This window comes from Hipposideros armiger, unplaced genomic scaffold, assembly GCF_001890085.2.
Source record: "Hipposideros armiger isolate ML-2016 unplaced genomic scaffold, ASM189008v1 scaffold_478, whole genome shotgun sequence".
NCBI classification, from domain to species: Eukaryota; Metazoa; Chordata; class Mammalia; order Chiroptera; family Hipposideridae; genus Hipposideros; species Hipposideros armiger.
This window is the reverse complement of record NW_017731828.1, coordinates 380,014-403,955: the sequence shown is the minus strand read 5'-3', so window position 1 is coordinate 403,955 and position 23,942 is coordinate 380,014. Positions and strand designations below refer to the sequence as shown.

The 23,942-nt window shown below is 37.3% G+C and overlaps 1 protein-coding gene across 8 annotated transcripts in view; it reads left to right on the top strand.

The window, feature by feature from the left end:
* Positions 1-23,942, top strand: part of BRAF (B-Raf proto-oncogene, serine/threonine kinase) — a 126,418-nt gene that overhangs the window by 26,326 nt on the left and 76,150 nt on the right. For all 8 annotated transcript variants that reach the window (XM_019666772.1, XM_019666774.1, XM_019666775.1 and 5 more), the window contains exon 2: positions 15,525-15,626. In XM_019666772.1, coding sequence (XP_019522317.1) covers positions 15,525-15,626 — 102 coding nt within the window. The remainder of the gene's footprint in view (positions 1-15,524; positions 15,627-23,942) is intronic.

The window sequence follows — 23,942 nt, the reverse complement described above, 5'->3', positions numbered from 1 at the left end:
TTTGATTTCATTAATTTTTTTCTTTTTTTTTCCCTCTTCTAATTTTATTGATTTGTGTTCTTGTCTGTCCACTTTCCTTTGGTTTATTTTGCTCTTTCTCTAGTTTCTTAAGGTGAATTAGAGACTATTTTTCTTTGTTAATACAATGGTGTAAATTTAATGGCATAAGTTCACTCTAAGTACTACTTTAGTTGCATCCTACAAATTTAAAATGTTTGGATTTAGGTTTACCAGTTGAGCAATTTGTTTTCTGTTAGTTTCCTTTGTTTGTCATTACTATTTTTCCTTTCCTGCTTTCTTTTGGGTTATTTGTGCATTTTTTAGTATTCCATTTTAAATTTACGTAATGTAGTGTTTTTCTGTAATCATGTTTCTTTATATAGTTTCTTTAGTGATTGCCTTGGAGAATACAGTTTACATAACTTAAGTTTTCACTGTCTGCTTGGAATAAATTCTTTACTCCCTTAAGTGGATTATGGAAATGTTACTCTACTATATGAAGTGTGATCAAACAATATGGTGAATGTTTACATTAAAAAAAATTTATTACAGTAAAAGACACATTGCCATTAATCCCCCTCAAAATATCCACCCACCCCCTCACTTTGAACACACTTATCCCATCCTTCTTGCCACTTTCTGAAGCAGTTCTGGAAGTCCTCTTTGGTGAGTGTCTTTAGTTATGCTGTCGTGGTTGTCTCGATGTCCTGAATTGATTCAAAAAGTTTACCTTTCATGGTCATTTTGACTTTGGCGAAGAGCCAGAAGTTGCATGGTACCAGTTCTGGTGAATAAGGTAGATGAGGACACATAGTAATGTTTTTATTTGACAGAAATTGCCATATACCAGAAGCGATATGTGACATGGAGCCTTCCTGTTGTGATAAAAAAATACAGTGAATGCTGCTGCCAAGTGCCATCCAATGGACAGGCAGGGATCTTCAATATGGGAAGCATCACATCAAACCTTAGTAACAGTGTGACAAGTTTCAACTTGTTTGGTGCAGTCAGTTGGGTGTGAGCTACGGGTGAAAGAAGGTGTGTTTTAAAGTGTGCTATAACTCATCCTCCATCATGACAACTCTCCATCTCACAGATCGCTTCTGGTACGGTAATTTCTGTCAATTTAAAACATTACAGCATGTGCTCATCCCCCTTATTCACCGGATGTGGCACCATGTGACTTCTGGCTCTTCCTCAAAGTCAAAATGACCATGAAAGGAAGATATTTTTAATCGATTCAGGACATCAAGGCAGCCACGATAGCATAACTAAAGACATTCATGAAAGAGGACTTCCAGAACTGCTTCAGAAAGTGGCAAGAAAAATGGGATAAGTGTGTTTGAAGTGAGGGGGAGTATTTTGAGAGGGATTAATGGCAATGTGCCTTTCACTGTAATAATTATTATTTTTTTTTTATTGGGGAACTGGGGGATGGGAACAGCACTGGGGAATTGGGGGAAGGGGAACAGACAAGTTGCTGTCCTTTTGTTCTTCAGTCTAGTTGTGAAGGACGTTGCTTCACTGGCCCAAGTTGGCACCATCATTGCGCTCTTCCCGGGCGAGGCAGATCAGTCGCAGGCTTCTGGACAGCCGCTCACGCTGGCTGCTGGCTACACACGGTAGCCCATGGCAACCCACTGCAGCAGTCGCCAGCGACTCACAGCAGCCCAGCTCCAGGTTGAGCTGTTGTTCAGCATCTTAGCTGTGGAGGGCAGTGTCACTGGCCCTCATATGTGGGATCCAAACCAGGGCCCTCTGGCGTCCCAAGCCAGCTCTTAACCAACACACCACTCGGCCGGCCCTGTAATAATTTTTTTTTAATTTAAATATTCACCGTATTTCTTGATCACACCTCATAGATCTGTTTATCCTCCTCCTCTTTCTGTTATTGTTGTCTTGCATGTTAAATTTTCTTCATTAAAAGCCCCATTAGGTAATGTGGTAAATTTTTCTTTCAACTGTTAACATATTTAAAGAATGTAAGAGGAGAAGAACAATGTGTTGTATTTACCTAGATATTTACCATTTCTGTTGCTCATCATTCCTGCTCTTCCACAAATGTGGAAGATATAATTTCTGATATAATTTCTCTTCTGTGTGAAAAATTTCTTGTAGCAGTTCTTTTAGAGCACTTCTGTTGGTAGCAAATTCTGTCAGTTTTATTTTATCTTAACATACCTTTGCTTTACTTTATTGCTGAAAGATAGTTTCACTGGATATAGAATTTTAGGTTGACAGTTCTTTTCTTTCAGCACTTTAAAATTTGCTACTTTTTTTCTGGCCCTCATGGTTTCTGATGAGAAAGAAATTTGTAGTCATCCGAAATGTTTCTCTATAGTTTATGTGTCATTTTTCTCTGTTTGCTTTCAAGATAATTTCTTTGTCTTTAGTTTTGAACACTTAATGGTGTGTATTTATCCATTTTGGGATTAACTGACCTTTCCATATCTGTAGTTTTGTGTTTTGTCAAATTTGGAGCGGTTTCAACCATTATTTCCTTAAATATTTTATATTGTTGTTATCCCATAGAGCCCTGAGGTTCTGTTTTTTTATTGTAATCTTTTGTCTTCCTGCTGTTAAGATTGGATAAATTCTATTGATCTGTCTTCATGTTCACTGACTCCTCTATTTTTATTTTGCTATTGAGCCAATCCATTGAGTTTTTTAAATTCCACTGTAACTTTTAGTTTTAAAATTCCTCTTGGTTCTCCTGTCTTCTGTTGCTATGCTAAGACCCTCTAGTTTTTCACTGGTTTCAAGAGTATTTTTTATTGTTTGTGGAAGCATTTTTATTATAGCTGCTTTAAAATTTTTGTCAGATAACTTCAACATCTGGGTCATTTTGGGATTAGTATCTTTTGTCTTTTCCATGGAGGTTTGGTGTTTTCCTGGTTCTTTGTACACTGAATATTTCTGAATTGTTTCCTGTATATTTTTAATATTATATTAAGAGAATTAATCTGACTAGGGAATAACAGCCATATAGGGTAACAATGAGGCATAGAATTACTCTTTGTGGTCCTCTTTTCTCTTTTTTTGCTTTAGCTATGTTCAGGAAGGCAAAAACTTAACAGCAGTCTAGTTGGAAGATAGACTAAAGTCTTTTTCTCTAGTTACCTCAGTCAGAAGGATGATCTCACTAGGACTTGGAAGTAAAGAGAGCTACGTGTAATGACTTCTGATACTAACATTACCTGGAACCTGGGAGCTGTGTATACTTTTCAGGTAGGGCCTTTTACTACTAGTTAAGAACTCTCATAAATAGACTGAACTAATAACATTAATGAGAAAGTAACAGAAGTGCATTTTTTTTCAAGTTTTAGCATATAATTTTAAATTGTACTTTTGAATGTTATTTTTTAAATCTCTTGAAAAAATTTTTAAGTTAATGTAAAATAAGCATGTACATCTTTATATCATAGCTCATAGAAAAGGGTGTATTTTTTTTTTAGCACAGTAGATTCCTTAGGTATATAGAGGAAAGAATTATTAACTTCAAGTTTTTTGATCGAAGAAAGTCTCGTTAAAAGTTGACTATGTAATAAGCAGAATAATACTTTCAACAGATGTCAGAATAGTTTTAAATTTTCCATCACTATTATAACTTTGCTTTGTGGCAGGTGTGTAACTCCCATTAGGGAATATTATCCAAATGCTCTGCATCTGGTATTTCTTCCTACATGCTTATGACCAGAAAAAGTCTTTGATTACCTGTCTTTTACCTCTACTCAGACATTCATCACTGCCCTTCCATGCTCAGATGCGGAGGCTGGCATATACCTGTAATGGTCATTACTCTTCCGTTCCCTTTCCCTTCTCTCTCTCTCTCTTCTCTTTTGGTTAAATCTGTTCAATGAGATCTGTTGAATATACCAAGTTTCTGTGAAAGTTCCTCCGTGTGTTAAAAGTTTTTACTCCCTCTTTTTTTTAATGCTTGATAACTTGATTATGGATACTTGAATTATAAGGATTAATGCTGATCAGATTTTTAAAAACCATTTTTCTCAAATAGTATAGGTCATTTCTGTCCTAACACACTCAATAGGACTAGTCATGTAGCCTTCTGTATGATCAGAGTAGGAAAATTGGACACCTCTAGCATATGGATATTTCTTTGATGTGTTTATTTTTCAGTGTTACTCAACTTGAGTCTTTCTACCTGAACTTTCCAGCTTTGATTAGATGGGCATGTTTGTAGCCAGATACCTTCCTAGTCTTCATGCCATCTACAAGGAACCAGTCCTTCTGGTGTCTTTGCTATGGACACTTGAAACCACATTCTTCTTTTAGTTATGTTGTTTGGCAAAAGCAGTGTTGGTCAAAACAGAACCTTAACTCAATCCAGCTTAAGCATAAAAGAGGAATTTATGGGAAGTAGACTAGAGTAACTTACAGAACTGAAGGTAGAGCTGCAGGAATCAGTCAAGGAAGAACCTTAGGCTATCAGACACCAGTAGTATTCTGTTTTCCACCTTTCTTTGCTTGTTTATAAATATTTGCTCCCTTTTTTTCTATTGGAGATAAGCTTTTTCCCATGGCCAGGAGCATGACTCAGTTTTTGTTTTGTTTTTTTAAATAATTTTTTAAATTAGTTTCAGGTGTGGAAAACAACATGATGATTAGACATTTACACCCCTCACAAAGTGGTAACCCCCCCCAAGTCTACTACTGCCCCTCTGACATTGTACATAGCTATTTCCATATTCATTTGCTCCCACTTATATGACTATAGCTACGTGTATATTGTTAAGAAATGATAAGTCATGCATATATAGTCAAGAAAGGTACATTTCAGGAAAATTCCTGGGAAAGAATCTAATTGTTATTACTGAAATCATGTGTCCACATGACCCAGCCGCTCAGGCTAATGGGATGAAGTTTAGTAAGTCCTCACTTAACTTTCTCAGTAAGTTCTTGGAAACTGTGACTTTAAGTGAAACGATGTGTAACAAAAGCAGTTGTACCATGGGTTAATTGATATAAACAAGAATTAAGTTCCCTGCTCATATTTCTGGTCACAAAAACCTCCAAACTTCTAAGTAAAGGCCCCAAACACTTTAATATTAAACACTGAAATAAATGTGAGCTATATGTACATTTAAGAAAGATTCATAAAAACCAGAAAGATCATTTTCCAGCCTGCTTATTTCAGTTCAGAGTCAAAGGTAGCTAGAGCCTCTCCTGGAAGCTCAGGGCACAAGGTGGGAACCAACCCTGGACAGGATGCCCTTCATTGCAGGATGCGCTTAAACACACACACATCCACAGTCACTCAGATTGAGACAATTTAGATGCATCAGTGAACCTAACATGCACATCTTTGGCATGTGGGAGGAAATCAGAGTACCGGGAGAAAGCCCACTCACACATGTGGAGAGTGTGCCAGCTCCACAGAGACAGTGACCCTGGCCAGGCATCAATTCTGTTTTCTCATTATAAGGAACAGTGTTGAATGAAACAACAGTTATTCTCGGATGTGCTGTACGTGATTGGTCCATCTTGTGTAGCATGACCTTCCTATGGCCATGTGACAGTGTCTATGATTAGAAGTCAGATGTTAAAGAGTAGTTATGGGTCAAGGAACACCCTAATTTGTACATATAATTTCTTCTTTATAGATAGATATTTCCTAATTTCTCCTCTCTTCTTTGATCATTGGATTAAATTTAAAGTCCTTCAGTTTCCTAGTCAAATGCTGGAATTTATAAATATCTCAGATTTCTTATGATTGTGTTGTTCATTTATTAATCAGCATAAGTAAGTAGTAATCAGTGTTGTTTGAGACTTAGGGCTTTTGTTCACACTTAAAAAAAAAACAACAGTTCCCTATTTAGCTGTGTTGGGTCTGGGCAATGGAAGAAAAGAATGTTCCGGAAGATGGGGCAACCTATTCCAAGGTCATTATAATGTAGGCAGTGTTTAGTGGAGGTAAAGCACGCCTTTATTTCTTCTATTGCATCTAGTGATCATTGTGTCTAAGGGAAAGCCCCAGGCCATCTTTCTATAGTTTTCTTGTATCTATGGATTTCTAGATAAATTAGCCTTCCATGATAGTCATTTGTGCTTTTTAGCCATATCCAGTTTTCCTGTTCTGATCACACAGAAGGCTATATGACTAGTTCTACTCAATGTATTATGAATAGAAATGATCTGTCTCTCTTCATGTCCTATGTCTAACTATAGTGTTAGAGATGACTGCCCTCTATCATACCTCATATTCAATTCATCAGCAAATCCCATTGACTCTACCTTTATAATATACCCAGGATCTGACACATCTTAGCACCTCTGCCAATGCAGTCTGGTAAAAGGCACCATCATCTTTCAATTTGGCAGTCATTTCCCATCTGACTTCTTGATCAACTCTTGCTCCCACTATGGTCTATTTTCAATAGAGCAGCCATTTAAAAAATCGAAGGGGTCGTATCTCTTTCTTTATTTCCTTTTTTTAGTGTATTTTTTGAGATATAGTTCACATACCATACAGATCATCCATTTAATGTATACAACTCAGGGCCGGCCAAGTGGCACGTTGGTTAAGAGCTGGCTTGGGATTCCAGAGGGCCCCGGTTTGGATCTCACATATGAGGGCCAGTGACACTGCCTTCTACAGCTAAGATGGTTAACAACAGCTCAACCTGGAGCTGGGCTGCCGTGAGTCGCCGGCGACAGCGTAGGTTGTAGCCCCTGCTCCAGTGGCCTGCCATGGGCTACCGTGTGTAGCCAGCAGCCAGCGTGAGTGGCCATCCAGAAGCCAGCGACTGATCTGCCTCGCCCGGGAAGAGCGCAGTGATGGTGCCAACTTGGGCCAGTGAAGCAACGTCCTCCACAACTAGACTGAAGAACAAAAGGACAGCAACTTGTTTGTTCCCCTTCCCCGATTCCCCAGCGCTCTTCCCATCCCCCAATTCCCCAGTAAAAAAACTCTTAAAAAATAAAGTGTACAACTCAATGACTTTTTGTATGTTCACAGTTGTGCAACAACCATCACCAAAATCAATTTTTAGAATCTGTTCATCACTCCAAAAATGAAACCCCACACTTCTTAGCCATCATCCCTCAATGTCTTTATTCCCCCCAGTCCTAGGCAACCACTAATCTAATTTCTCTATGGATTTCCCTACTCTAGACATTTCATATAAATGGAATCACACAATATGTGGTCCTCTGCTTCTTTCACTTAGTACAATATTTTCAGGGTTTATTCATGTTGTAGCACATGTCAGTCTTTTATTTCTTTTTATTGCCAAATATATTCTTGAATAGACCACATTTTATTTATTCATCAGTTGATGAACTGTTGGGTTGTTTCCCCTTTTTGGTTATTATGCATATCGCTGTTGTGAACATTCATTTACAAGTTTTTGTATGTTCTGTTGTATGTCGCTGTTCCTCTAACACAATGTGTTAATTATCTATTTATTTTGTTTAACAAACCACCCAAAACTTAGTGCTTAAAACAACCACTCTGCTTCTCTGAGCAGGATATTCTGGGCCGCGCTAACCTTGGCTAGGCTCTCTTGTTTCTGTGACCAGCTGGTGGTTCTAGGTAGGCTGGCTTGTCTAGCATGGCCTTGATGGCACAGCTTGGCTCTCGTAGGCGAGCCCAAACATGTTCTCATAACAAGGCCAAGGTGTAAGAGCGAACAAGTTCAGTTGTGCAAGAGGGCAGGAAGAAGCACGCATTTGCATTGTAAGCCTCTTCTTGGGTCATGTTTGCTAATATTCTGTTGCCCAAAGCAGGTCACTTGGAGAAGCCCAAGGTCGGAGTGGAAAGGGACTACAAAGTTATAAGGCAGAGGTGTGTCTACTAGGACGCCATTAATCAGGGTCATAAAAATACAGTCAGCCTGTCACACACACACCAATTTTGCTCCTCCCTTAATGCCTTTGCATTTGTTTCCTCCCTGGTTTCTTCTTTATATACCTGCGTGGCAGGCTTGGTCCCGCACTCCCTCAGGCCTCTGTTCCTACATCGTCTGTCAGTGAGACCTTCAAGGGTGACCACTCGACATCATTAATAGCCACCTACCTCCATCCTGCCTCCCAGCTCTATTTTTCTTTATAACTTTTTTATCAGAGATATTATGTATTCTGAGCTATTACGTATTCTGTTTTTTAAAAGTACTTGTCTTCCCTTAACTAGAATATATGCCCTGTGAGGTCAGGAACTTCAGTTTAGTTACACAATCTTCATTGCCCAGAACCCTGGCACATAGTAGGCACTCATTAAATATTTGTTGAATGAAGGAATGAATATACATTGATCCACTTTTACTTAAATTCTAATTACTGTCTCAAAGTTCTCACCTGCCTTATGTTATGGAGTGTGTAAAGTGTCAGCTGCTCTTGGTTAGAATACCCGATGACAGAATAGTTCTCATAGATACACAGACCATGCATTATCTAAGAGTAGTTCTGCCACTTATTAGCTGTCTGACCTGAGCCAAGTTTTGTTTTGTTTTGTTTTGGGTTTTTTTTACCTCTCTGCTCCCTCATCTGTAAAATAATGCTAGTAATATTGGGTCGTTGGGAAAGTCATGATGTATTTTTCTCTGTTTTTCAATGCAAAAATGCGTCATGACTTTCCCGACAACCCGATAGTTCCAACCTCATTGAATTGTTGGGAGAAGTTGAACAAGTTTAATATACAATGCCTGGTACAAAGTAAGCAGTATATAAGATTGGTACAATAATTATAGCATAGTGTTCCTATCACCCACTTGTCATTAGAGTACATGGCACAGGGAAAATGGAGTCGGAAGCTGGAGAGATCTTATGGAAAAATTGGAAGTCTTGAAAACTGACAGTATATTATTTTGGAAGAGGAAAAGCACATAAAGCAAATGAAATATCCAGGTGAAAATTTTCCAGTGTGTATATGGTAACATTGTTATCCGACATTCAGATACCATGAAATGTTCTTCACAAAATATTATTTGTTATTTTAGGGTTTACTATAAAAAACACCTAAAACTAGTGAACATACATTTTAACTGTCTGACTTGAGCTTCTTATTAATAGAAGTACCATTCTAGACACGTTGGAGAGAAGGTAATTCATTACTTACACTGGATGCGTTGGGCAATAGAACTTAATTCTCTCGTGGAACTCCAGTTGAGAAAGAAAGAAAATATCTTGACTAAGGTGACTCCTAGTTCTCTGATCTTATCTGTACCCTGTTGCTTCTCTGACCTCAGTTGAACTCTCTCGAATGTGATTTCATCAGTTCTACTCTGAGCTTACCCAGAATATAGAGTTCTTAATATTTTCATGCAGCCAGCACCTATAAACTACCTGCTTCATGCTAGCGTCCCTCCCTAGCTGCTGGGAATGAAAACATTTATCAACGTGTGTAGGTCTCAACTGAGTATATAGTCCCCATAAGCCATTATGCCCCACTTATTTCCTTGTGACAGCGTTTCTCACAAACCTTTGATTTTAGTGTCATGGGATATGGTTCTGTGGAATGGTGCCTTAGAGTTTTGGAGAACTGAGAGTGACTTGGGATAAGAGATCACAATGAAAGAAAATTAGGATTCCGGAGTGGGAGGAGGGTTGTACCAAAAGGCAGGAAACACGATATATTGTTAAGATCTGTAAAAGGATTTGCAATTCAAACTCCTAAATCTATAGGGCTTCCTGTAGTTCCACATGATATGTATCTATATTTTCATTCAGTTTTATTCCTACTCCAAAGACAGTTTTATTCAATTATATGTATGTGACCAAAATTTGATCTATTTACTGAAGACCCTTTTGAATAGCAAGTGGTGAGTAGTTGTTGAATTTTTTAAAGTTAAGTAAATTTAGTGGATGATTTTATGGACAATTTAAAATAGTTTATTTGTCGTGCTGTTTTGTTTTGGGTTTTTTTTCCCAGAATCTCAGAAACTTTAGGGTTTACCTGCTCTTAAATTAGCCAGGAAAAATTTTTTGATCCTCTTAATCCATTTTAGATTAATTTCTAAATTTAACTCAAACTCAGGATAATTTTTGCTTATTGATTTCATGAATACCACTTTCCTATTTTTATTTTTCTCTCTACCTGACCAAAGCAGTTGTGGAACTGTGATCAACAAACTCTTAAATCCTCACCCTCTTCTTAACCTTAAATTGGTTCCAGACACCTGTCTGTGCCTTGGTTTTAGCACTTCTTAAGCCTTTTCCAGTGAAACTGTTTCTTCACAACCCTCAGACTTCAGGACCAAGGTATTAGTAAGCAATGAGTATAAGAATGACTAATATCCTTGACTCTGTAGCCCCTCCCCCCCGTTATTTTCTGGGCCTGACAAAACCCTAACTATGCACCCTCTCTCTGCACTCAGGCAGCTGAATGTACTGCTTTAAATGTATGCCATAAACCTCAACAGGTCTTCGTCAGTGTCCGGCCATGCTGCTGCCTCTTCACTTCCCTATTAAGATTGCATTTCCACCAATGCACACCTCTCAGCTCCCGCTCTCATCTGTGGACCTCATCTCAAACCTTATTGAGAAATAAGATGCAGCTCTCGTCTCACCACCAAATCTACAAGCCTATCTGCATTTGTCGTCATGTTCTTCATCTTCCTTTCACTTGTTATCAGAGACCTTCCCTGAGTCTGATTCCCCTTCTTGGCACTCAGGTTCCATCTCCTCTTACAGTCTCCAGAGCCGCTTTCCTGCAGTTAGCATCTCTCTCCACGCCATCAATTTCTGCCTTTCTTGGATATTCTCTTCAGCCTGCAAACATGCCCAGTTATCTCCCAGCCCTGATACATATGGAAATACATGGGAATATGATGACCAAATATGTGCAGATATATAAATCCCATCCTTTCTGGTATCTGTTGTCCACTATTTCTTGTTCCTGTTCTTATCCAATAAATTGTCTTCACTGAATAGTTTTTCTCCTACCTCAATGTCTGTTTCTTCTCAACCATTTTTGTGATCTCTGTGGACCCAAGGGTTGAGTCTTCTTTGCCAGATTCCCCTGGAGCTCTGCTTATTAGTATGCTGTGACACTTAAATGCATCTCCTGCTTCATATCTCCTCCTGAGTTTTATTATAAAATGCAGAGCCAGCTGCCTCTTTGCTCATTTCATGAGCCTCTCCCATTGGTGACATAATGCTTATTTCTTTCCCGTATCTTTCCCCACTTCAATAAATCGCATCACTGTTCACCCTGTTGCTAACACCATAATTTGGGAGTCAGCCTTTATTCTTATTTTTCTCTCACCCCCCTTAAGTCTGATCCATCAGTGAGTCTCATTTTCTCTGCCTCTAAAATACATCCCAGATTCCCCAGCTTTTCTCTCGTCACTGCTTCCACTTTAGTCCCAGGAATCATCTTCTCGTTCTTTAATTCTCTCGTCAGCTCTAATCTGTTACTTCAGCTGAGGTTTATTTTAATGACTATGTGATTCAAAATTCAGGTGTTTATAATTTTCTCATCCTTTTTTATGTGTGTTGTCTTTAAGCTTGTAGATCTTCTAGAGTTATCTCAGTAGAATCTTCACCTTGCATTTTGATCTATAATTTATTAGCTTTGATTTCTTTGTCAAGGTGATTATATTTGTTCTCTATTTTACAGGAATTATTCAGATTTTCCCCCACTGAATGACTGGTGCTCTAGCCTTCTTGCTTTCAGTACAGTGATTCTTTAAACAATTTTCTTGAAAATGTAAGACCATGTCTCTTATTATTACTATGACTACTACTACTACTACCACCACCTTTGGTAATAATCATTTGTTTTTTGGCATCTATTAGACTAGTCCTGTAATTTCCTCCTTTGACCTCTTAAGTATTATATAACTGGATTCCTAATGAATGACTATCCTTGAATTAAAAAATATATAGAGTCCTCTAATTTATGTTTAAGAGTTTGTCTTTCCTTATAGATTGGATTATTTTCTGGTTTTATCTTTTTTTTTGGATTATCTTTGTAAAATTTGGCATCTAGATTTTGCTGGCTTCATAAAATGAATTTGGAAAATTTTTAATATACAATCACCTATTAATAATTGATAGTGTATTTTTTTAAAGGCTTGATAGACACCAATCACAATAATCTGGAACTGATACCTTTTTACTGGGGAGAGGGGAACCAGTAGCTGTAGTTTTTTGTGCCATTGTTGCCCTTCAGTTCCTTCCTAGTATGTCTGCATTTATATTTTAATATAGGCATCTTCTGAGCTAGGCTTTTAAAAAATATTTTTAACCATTTTTTGGAGAGGGAATTTTGCCATTTGTCATGTCACTAGAAATGATCAATTGTTAATTGTCTGGTTGTAATTGCTGAGGTCTGTTGAAGAGATCAGAACTGAGCACGAAATGTGGTTTCTTTCTTGATCTTTTTGTTTTTTCGTTTCCCTTTCAGGATCTTTGTAACAGATTTTCTTATTTTTCCAAGAAAACATTTTAAGGCCAAAATTATGTATCTACTATTAGCTTCACAATATCTTATTCTATTTTATATCTTTTATATCTCTCTTTTATAAGTATTAATCAAAATTTTTTCTCTTACTCTTCCGGGGAAATCTGAAAGAATTTTCTCTCCCAGACTCATCTTCTTTAGTTCCAACTAGGGCTCATAGTGATTTTTGTTTATCCTTTGGATGTAAAATTACTTTTGTTTGGGGAGATAAGAAACCTGACTTCCAGACATTCATGGTCTGGCCCTGCCCTGCCTATGGTTTTCTACTCCCTAGCAAGAAAATTCCATGCTGATCAGCTCCATCTCCACGTTTCCCCCATGCTCATTTCCTATCTCTAATCTTCCCCGGCCCTTTCTGTCTCCCATCCTTTAGGGGAAGGTTTTTCATCCTAACTGCACATGAGTTTTACCTATGGAGCTTTAAAAAAAAAGACTGTGGGTAATAGAGTCCTTAATTTACTGGATTGGAAAAAAATCGCTGAATAGGATTAATTTTTTTCTCTCTTATTCAATTCTGAAGACAGCTTAAATCTTAGCTCCAGCATTAACTGAATACCTGTTAGGATTAAGACACCAAGATAAGTGATGAGAGGACAAAAGATGAATAAAACATAATTGTGGTCAAAGTAGCTAATAAACATGAAAACCCATCAATTTTAGGATATCAAATGCTTACTATAAAGCAGTTCTGCCTGGGTCATCAGTGAACTCATAGGGAGTTTGTCATTTTCTTAGATGAACACAGAATGTAGGAAAAACAAATATGGGGCAGACATCGGGGGCGGGGGGCTCATGGATAGATCAGAAGTTAGTTTTTGTTAAGTTTGAGATGCCTGTTAGTTTTCTTAGTAGAAATATTCAGTAAGCACTTCGACAAAAAGATTATAAGTTGAGAGGACAAAGCTGGACTTAAAAATTCGGGCTTTATCAGTCCATATTTGGCATCTAAAGCCACAAGATTGGATAAGGTCACCTGGGGAGTAAGTATGGCTAGAGAAAAGATGTCTGCTACTCTTTGGGAATATGAGAAGTTAGCCAAGGAGCCATAAAAAAAGATATTGCAATGTCTGACTGTCACAAAAATTTGAAACTTCTGTCATTGCTTCTCAACCTTTAATATGAATCATTTAAAGTTCAGTAGGTCTGAGATGGGGCCTGTGATCCTAACACTCTAAAAAAACTTCCAGAAGGATATGCTGCTGGTGGCCTATGGACCATTCTTTGAGTAGCAAGACTGTATGACAAAAGAGACATAAAGTGGAAAATAAGGAAAAACTGCAACATTTGTAGGAGGATAAGGATTAATATCTAGAATATCCAGCATAAAGGGTATCTACAAATCAACAAGACAAACAAAATGGACTAGAACACGGAAAGAATATGTATAGGGAATTTTCCAAAAAGAAATTTAAATAACCAGTAAGCATGAAAAAATGCTCAACTTTCTGGGAAATACAAAATAAAACAAGATCACCTTTTTCTTTCAGATTGTCAAAAGTTTAGAAGTTTGTCAGTACCCAGTGCTGATGGGATTGTGGGGAACAGGTGGACTCACATCCTGCGAATAGGAGTGTGACTTGGTCCTTTTTTCTTTTGGAAGACCGTTTGGCATATTTATTAAGTTTTTAAATGTGCGTGTCCTTCAATCCAAGAATCCTTTGCCTTCATATTAAAAGGGAAAACTTGCACCTTTGCGCAGGAAGGCAGTTCAGAGCTATTGATTGAAGCATTGTTTCAAGTTGAGAAAAATGGAATAATTTAAATGTCCTCTAGTAAGGAAGTTATTAAATAAACCAGGGGTCCTGAAACCTCTTTGCTTATTTTCCCCCCTTGTACATTTTTTAATTTTCTCGCATTTTTTCAGTATAATTTTAAGTAGTGTAAAAGGCCATAGTTTCTAGTATGTATTATATTTATGTTAAACACATTTTTGGTCACACATTAAAATTGAAGGTTTAGATCATTCAATTTACAAGAGCGTAATCTACCACGTAGTATAATTTGCAAATCACTCAGATAAATTGGACTCATTTTTCATCAAGAAAAAAAAATCTGACTTTTTATTTACCTTAAAATAAACGTGTAATATGCACCTACCTGTATTACAACCACCAAACTTCTGAATTCTAGACGGGCTGGCTGGATAAATGGATAAGGCTTGGAGCCTTGCCGAGATTTTGTTACATTGATAAAATAAGGGCTTACTCTTAATTTTTCCCCACTTTTCTCTCAAGGGATTTTCCTTCTTCTCTGGTTTGTTAGGTACTTTGGAATTTGTACATCTCAGAACAGTGCACCTTACTTAGTAGGAATTGAGATGGATAAAAACACTCTCTTTCTCTTATAAAGTAGACATTTACGATGTGGCAATTTTAAAAGGAGAGGAAAAAAGAACTAGTTCTCAAGCAGGCTGGGAAGAGTACAAATGGATGTTGAGGATCTGGAAATTAATTCTCCTACAGTTATGTATGTCCACCTAACCTTAGGTTACCATTGAAGTTTGAACATGATTGAAATAAGCAGTGTCATAACAATATTATGAAATGAATGTATTTATACTTAATATAACCATTTAAAAGGATGCTTATATAACTATTTAAAAGGAGCAAAACTTATATGTATTGACATGGAAAAAGTTCTGAGGATGTGGTTCAGTGAAAAAAGCAAGTCTTAAAAATATTTTTATATATAATATTTTATTATATGATTTTATATTCTATATATGTATGTACATATTTCTGCTTTTTACTTGAGTAAAAAGGCGATGTGGAAGGATGCATATCAAACTATAAACAGCAACTTACCTTTTTGGCAGGAGCCCCAGGAATGTGGGGAAGGTGAAAAGAGCTTTTCATCATTTATTCTGAATACTCGGTCTTCTTTGAATTTTTATAGACAATATATTGTATTACTAGTGTGGAAAACAATTTTTTAATGTTTAATAAAAGGAAAAAACTGCTGTACTAAATGATCTCTAAGGTCTCCAAGCTCTAAATTTCAAGGAATGCTGGCAGTTATTGCAATATTTTAATAGAAATGTTAAAGTATTTCTAATTCCTATCCTAAATTAATTTTATTTAAATTGTTTTTAAATATTTTGTAGGTGTGGAACATCAAACAAATGATTAAGTTGACACAGGAACATATAGAGGCCCTATTGGACAAATTTGGTGGAGAGCATAATCCACCATCAATATATCTGGAGGTAAGTTTTTGAGTATCATATCTGTAGTAATTCTGAAAAGAAAAAAAGGAACTTATGAAAAGCATTTGTACTGATAACATTGGTCATATTATGGGGGTGAGATTAGAAGTAGATTATGGGAAGAGAGAATTAGCATTGTGTTTATTATGCCTCTTCATCTTGTTTCACTTGTTACAATAAATGTGTAGTATTTTGTAATTTGGAGAATGTCAAAACTAAAGAAAAAATCACATATAGACTTCAAAATATTACTCTGGTTAAAAAACAACTTATTAAAAAAAAGAGAAGAAAGCATTCTGCTATAGAGGTCAGCAAACTATTAATAGTTACCATGTTAGAAAACAGGGAGAATTTTGTAAAATATCTTTTTTCCAGAACATGTCTCCCCAAAATTGGTTTTTGTTTTCTTACGGGTAAAATTTACAATATTGAAATAGCTCACGATTGCTTAGCTTTATGGCTTACTGGTGCTTTGAGGCTTTTGCGTCAAGCCTGGAGCATCATTGCAAAGTGATGAGTTAGTCATTGTTCTCAATCCTGTGGGACAGTAGTTACTGTTAGAATCACAGATAAGCTTTCTTGGCATTAGCTGCCTTATGTCAGTCACTCAGGTCCAAGCAGGCTGTGGCCGGACCCTGCGCAGTCAGGCCCCATAGCCTAAACTGCTTACCTACACTGTCCCTAGAAAAGCTAGTCCCAGCTGTAATCACACTAGTCATGCAAGGATATAACCCGAAATTACAATATCGGGTTACCGTTTGCCTTCAAATGCCAGAGCCTTTTAGGCATGGATTGACAGACTCCTAAGATAAATTTCTAATTTAATAATCTAGTTACTTTTTTTTTTTCAATATCGCCAACTTTATTTTCTGCATTTGTGTCAGAATGTTTAGTTTACAAGTGTGGAGGCTCTAACTGTATAATTTTTTTTGAGAAGTACATTTTAAATGATTTTTATTGTTTAAAGCTTCATTCAACATCAAAATTACCTTGGGTACATCTGGGGACTAAGCTAATAGTGGTGTTTTTTTTTAAACAGCACCTTGCCTGAACATGACTTTAAAGAAATTAATATATTGAGAAGATATATTTGAACCTTTATTCGATTACTTTAATTACACCATTAAACTATTCAACTTCAATTACTTTGCTATTCCAGCCGGTATGCTTTCTAATTCCTCATTGTGTAGGCCAATTTGCCTGTCAGCCTGCTTGTCTGGTTCACTGTATAATTTTTGTGCAATAACTAACGGCAAGGACTAGATGCACTACTGTGTAAAGAGATTACACATGACCCTACCCTGTTGCACTTAAATAGTATGTGGGGATTTAATCACTTGCGTTGTTTCACAAAATAAGGGTTTCATGTCACATACTAGATAAGCATCTAAGTTATTTCTGCTGAATCCTGTTTAGCTAATAGGGACAGAATAAATAGCCCCCCAGCTGCCAATAGCAGCTTGAATTGCCTGGATGATTGCTTGACCACCCCTCTTTTAAGAATCCTAGCTAGTCACTCACCACACCCTGACATGAGGCAAAGGTGCTGTTACCCTCAGTCCACATTTAAAAATCGGGAGCGAGGGAGGCAGTTAGCTCAGGTGGTTAGAGTCCAAGCTCATGACACCAAGGTTGCCAGTTTGATTTCCACGTAGGCCAAGGAGCTGCGCCCTCCCCAACTAGATTGAAGACAACTACTTGACTTGGAGCTGATGGGTCCTGGAAAAACACACTGTTCCCCAATAAAATTTCAAAATAAAATAAAATAATAATTAAAAACCTGAAGGGGCAGTCTTTCTGAATTGGAGCTCACACCCTTAATTGCCTGGTAGCCCTTTTAACTTGGGGCCCCCTCCAGTTATTCAGCACCACAGCAGTTCACACTGCACCTGTGCATCTTTGCCATTCAACACGTGCTGCCTCAGACTCACTCAGAACTGACGCACCTTTCCCCTAAGCCCAGTGAGGCATCGTTCATCACCTAGCCTCTGGACTACAAAGGTGTGTGTACTTATGTAGGTGCCTATGTTATGCCCAGTGATGCACAAAATCTAACTCACCTTCACAACTGCCCTGTTGTAAGCTGTTCAGGCTAACTGGGGCACGTTCACTTATAGCCCCACACTTGGAACAGTATCCGAATAAGCAGTTGGCCCTAAATGGTACTTTTGGTGAAAAGGTCGTGGCTACACCTTAGCCAGATAAGTTCATGCACCTCAAGACCAAAGCCAGTTCCAGTCAAGTACACCATGCCCTTCAACTACTCAGGGCCATGGCCCATTTCTCATCTATCTGTAGAGGTCATCCATGCCAGTTAACTGATGTCTCACTGATCACCCCAAGAGGGCCCCTGGGACTTACGGGGCAGGCACAGGAAGGTGAGGGGCACTAAGTAGCAGAGCCTACAGGATCCCCGATGTATCCCTACGGCACACCAACCTGGGCTTTAAGGCCCAAGTCATCACAACCCCCTGGGAAATCTGCCCCAGCAGCGGGGTGCTGTTTCGCTTACGGTTGGGCAGACAGCCCCAGTTATCACAAGCCAGTGCTCTGGGCTGCAGCCTGACCCCCATGCCACGTGCAAGCATGGTGGGAACTCAAAGGCAGCAAGCTAATTACTTTTCAAAGGATGAGTTAATCTGCAATATTTCATGAGAAAGTAAATTTGCATTTTTTAAGTAAACTTGCAAGTCTGGAAATAACCGTTCTCTTCTTCCTGTGGCTTATCCCAGAACACACAACCAGTTAGTATCAGTGCCAGGACTAGAAAGTCAGACCTCTGACTACTGCTTAGTGTACTTTCTAATGTCCCATGCTGTCTGTTTCACTTATGTCTGTGGAGGGCCAGCAGAGAACTCATACAGAGGCAAATGGTCCTGGAGAAAATAAATTCTTTGTGAATCAGAGTTACACAACCTAACCAGCTATTTTTCTGTCAACTGTTTCTTGGTGGAAAACTTTCCCCCACCCTCAGATGTAATGTATTTGCATCTGTATCCGTGTGTCACTGTGAATCCTACCGGTGCTTTCATCTGCGGAGAGGGCGCCTAACCTCCCTGTACTCACCTCATTGGTAAAATGGGAATCGTATCACACATGTGGTAACTGAAGATTAATTGAGTTGATAATTCTGAATAGCATAATTCCTGATACATATTAAATGCTCCATAAATCTTTGATTCATTAATTCAACAGGTATTTATTGAGTGCCTGCTAACATTTATATTTTTCTAGGCTCTTAAGGATGTAGCAATTAAAAAACATCTGTATAGTCAAGCAGCTTATATTTTAATCAGGAGAGGGGGTTACAGACAATAAACATAAATGAATTAAAACATTCACCTTACCATTGTTTGATGTATTATGAAGAGGAGCCTGGCTGGGGATGACAGTATTCTTTCCTGGGCAACCTGAGCAGGCCCAGGGAAAAGACCTGTGGGCACTGACATTTGAAGGTCCTTCAGTGAAAAGCCAGGTCTGCTGATTACCCACTGAGACCCACCATTGTCCTTTCTGACTCTGAATTTGACTACACTAGGAAGCTCATATCAGTAGAATTATAAAATATTTGTTCTTTTGTGACGGGCATGTTTCACTTAGTATAATGTCTTCAAGGTTCACCCATGTTGTAGCATGTGTCAAAATTTCCTTCCTACTTAACATTGAATAATATTCCATTGTGTGTGTGTGTGTATACACACACCACATTTTGTTTATCCATTCATATTGATGGATAACCATCATTGGTTGGTTGTTTCCACCTTTTGATTATGTTTGAGTCCTTGATTTTATTTCTTTGGGTATATAGCCAGAATTGGGATTAACTGAATCATGTGGTAATTCTATATTTAATTTTTTAATAAATTGCCATATTGTTTTCTACAGCAGCTACAATTTACATTCCTACTAGCAATACACAAGAGTTCCAATTACTCCACATACTTGCCAACACTTATTTTCTGTTTGTTTTTTAATGTGATGGCCATCCTGATGAGTGTGGTTACATCTTATCATGGTTTTGATTTCCATTTCCCTGGTAACTAATGATGTTGAGTGTATTTTCATGTGCTTATTGGCCCTTTGCATTTCTTTTATTTTTTTTCTAATTTTTCGATTACAATTGACATTCAATATCATATTAGTTTCTCTGTACAGCATAGCGGTTAGACATTTATATAACTTATGAAGTGGTTCTCCCTCCCCTCAATATATTTGTATTTCTTCTATGGAGAAATGTCTATTAAAGTCCTTTGCCCATTTTTTAACTGGGTTATTTGTTTTGTTGTTGAGTAGTAGTAATTCTTTATATATTCAGATATACCCTGAATATTAATCCTAATCAGATAGGTAATTTGCAAATATTTTCTTCCATTCTATGGGTTCCTCCTTCACTCTGTTGATAGTGTCCTTTGATATACAGAAGTTTTTTATTTTGATGAATCTAACATGTTTTTCCTCTTGTTGCCTTTGCCTTTGGTGTCATATCCAAAAAACCATTGCCCAATTCAGTGTCATGAAGCTTTTCCCTGTGTTTTTTTCTAAGAGTTTTATAGTTTTAGTTCTTATGTTTGGTCTTTGATCCATTTTGTTCATTTTTGTGTATGGTGTAAGGGAAGGGTCCAAACTTTGCATGTGCATGTCTAGTTTTCCCAGTACCATTTGTCAAAAAGTCCTTTCCCATTGAATGGAAATTTTGACAAATGCACTTGTCAAAAACCATTTGACAACCATTTGACTTTATATGTGAGAATTTATTTCTGAGCTCTCTATTCTATTCTGCTGGTCTGTATGTCTAACTTGATGCTAGTACCACACTGATTTGATTATTATAGCTTTTAATAAGTTTTGAATCAGGAAGTATGAGACCTCCAACTTTCTTCTTTCTTGAGATTGTTTTTGGCTATTCAGGAATCCTTCAAGATTCCATACGAATTTTAGGATGGACTTTTCTATTTCTTCAAACACACTGCTATTTTGATAGGGATTGCATTGAATCTATACATTGCTTTAGGTAGTATTGACATCTTCAGAGTCCTAACTCTTAAATATGAGCGGACATCTAAGAATAACTAAATATTTAAAGAAAGCTTTAACAGGAAAGATAGCCACAGAAATAGTCAAAAGGAACTCAGAAACAGTGTAGAGAGGAGAAGAAAACTTGAAGATAACTATAACATCACAGATAATAGAAGATACAGTAATCTGTTCTTGTTTCATTGCTGTACTAAAGAAGTAAAAGTAATACAAAATCAATTTACCACAAATGTAAGGCTTTATTTCTGGACTCTCAGTTCTGTTGTGTTGTTCTATATGTGTATTCGTATTCCAACACCACATGTCTTGATTACTATAGCTTTATAGTAACTTTTCAAATCAGGAAATGTGAATCCTCTAAGTTTGTCCTTTTTCAAGATTGTTTTGGTTATTCCGAGCCCTTTGCACTTCCATATGAATTTTAAGATCGGCTTGACCATTTCTGCAAAAGAGCCAACTAGGATTTTGATAAAGGTTGCATTGAATCTGTACATGAACCTGGGGAGTCATCTTAATAATAAGTATTTTAGATTTTGTCTTTTTTTAGTTCAAAATAAATGCCATGATCTGTGCCCTCAACTTACAGTTTAGTAGAATTATTTCAAGAACTCAGCTAAGTAATAGAGTAATAGCAGTAATAACCACAACAGGAATTACTAGTACTACTTGTTACTACTAATAAAAATATTTATTGGGTTTTCGCTATGTGGTAGTCTCTGTAATAATGTCTTAAATTATCTCATTTAATCCTCACAAAATTATTTGACAAACGAGGAAAAAAATATAAAGAAGAGTTTGGTGATACTCTAAAGGAGGTAAAGAGAAAGAACAACTTTTATGGATTTTTACCAAGCCACGCGTTGAATTAGACTTTGAAAAATAACTAGAATTTTGACAAGGAATTGAGTTTTGGAAAAGCTGCCCCCTAAAGAAGTCTCTGGTATCTGCAATATCTTGAAGAACCAAGAAAATTCTGTTGATGGTGGTGGTGGTGGTTGAGATGTGTGTTTAGGTAAGAGGCCTTGCTCACATTTGTAGGGTAAGAAAACAGAGAAAAAGGGAAAGTTGGATGAAATAAGAGAAATTTGGGATAATGATATACCAAAGCCACCATAGAAGAGGCGAACACCCAGTGCTGGCACTAAATTGAGAGCAGAAGAGGGATGGAGAAAGATGAGGAGAGCTGATTAGACACAGTAGAAAAGGAAGCTTCATTTGACAGCTGTGATCTTCAAAGGAAATTAGAAGGTATGCTATTTTGGGGAGATGAAGTTACGAGCCAGTGAAGCATAGAAAAGGTTGGAATAAGTATTGTAAAGAATTTAATATTATGTTAAAAATAAGTATTTTGCAGGCAGTAACGTGGAGGACTGAACTTCATGAATTGATAATGGAACTAATTGGCCTACTTGTATTTTCTCCAGCAATATGTGATAAGTGCTGTACATGAGAAATAAACAAAGAACATTCTTGATACAAGAATGAAGAAAAGAGAAAGAATGGAATAATTGAATGGTAGGATTTACCCAAGATTGGCATTTGACAAGCAAGTTGATAAAAGAATAGCAATGAGCCAGAGAATCTAAGACACTGTCAGTGGCATTGTTGAGATAGTGAGCCACAAAGCATGGGAAGTAAGACAACAGAGACCCAAATCTGAGAAACCTAAGGGAATAGTGTTGACCACAAGCAGATGAATGTGGTAGTGAAAAGAAAACTTAAGAAGGCGGGATAAGTGTGTATGGAGGTTCCAAGTTGAGATCTTGTCATCATTTGGAACTCTTGTAAAGAACCATAGTGTATCTCTAGATCTTGAAGGTAGAGTGGACATAAATGTCTTCAGTCCACACTGTGAACACAGCCAGGACAATGGAGGGAAATGAGCCAAGCCAGGTACAAAACAAGGTAGGCAAGTGCCTTGGTAGATTGCACCTGTGACAGTGGAGAGAGGTGGGATGAGTAAATGTTTGGTACTTAAGAAAAGGAAGAGCTATTGATAAGTGCAGTGAAGTAATAGTTTTTAATCCACAATGGAGAGAACAGTGTGTTTTCAAAAATTAAGTGAACATTTTGATAAATAGTATTAAGAAAATTTATTATTTACGTTTATTACTTTTCCTAAGGCTAAATTTGTGTAATAAATGTGCTGCCCAGATGACAGTAAGTAAGAATATTTGATCTGTACAAGGAGGAACTTTGTCTCCCAGACTGCATGTATATAATCTTTAAAGGGTAGGAATTACGTCAGTCTTTATTTTTATAGTCTGAGCCCCAAAAAGTGCCAGGTACATGTATGCTCAATATATATTTGTTGAATGATTGAAGTTTCAATAAGTGGATCAGGTTCAAAGAACCGCCCTTAAAGTCATTAGCCCTTGGAACTAAAAGTTAAATAGAAATACAGCTCAGAAAATTGTGAATTGATTTGGTTATTATGTCCTGAAATGCAATGAAACATTTCAGGGTCATGGGAGGGTTGTAAAGAACAGGGCATTTTGATATAGTTTAGGCTCTTTACCTCAGGAGCTCATTTTAGTATTTTCTTCTCTTTATTTTCCCCAAATTATATGCTAAGATCTAGCATACCTGATGCGATGGCCTTTTTTGAAAATTTTTCTTCATTTTCATTTATCTTTGATAATTCTTCATTGCTTGTAGCATGAAGTTCAGGCTTCGTAGCATGGTATATATTCTCTCTAAAACCTGGTCGCTTACCCAATTTTCCAGTCTTATTGTTTCCCTTTGTTCCTATTCTTCATTTAAATTCCACAGAAGTATATTGATCCTATACTATGTCCCAGGTATTGTATGACATTCAGCTATGTACTCTGTGATTTTCCTGTTTAAAAATTTCTACCTCCTTGCTTTGTTAACCAGTTGATCCTGTACACGGGTCCCTCTTCTCCCCCACTTACTCTGTGTATCTAAATGCTAACCTTCTAAGGCACCCCCCTCCTCATTCTTGTATCAAGAATGTTCTTTATTTCTCATGTACAGCACTTACACAAATAAAAATACATTCATCTGCTTTTCTGCAGCCCAATCATGAACTACTTGAGTGATGGGAAATGCCATTTTTAAATCTTTCATTCTCCCTTGTAGCCTCTCATAAATGTTTGTAGTACTCTATCTGGGGTGGTCAGGAGAAATGATGAACCATGGTGTAGGGGAGGGCGATTGCCACTGCCTTAAAGAACCATCAGCATGTATAGTTGAATTCATTCTATCTCTTTACTTTCAGTGTCATTGTATTTTCAAGATTCTTCTTACTTTTAGAATATG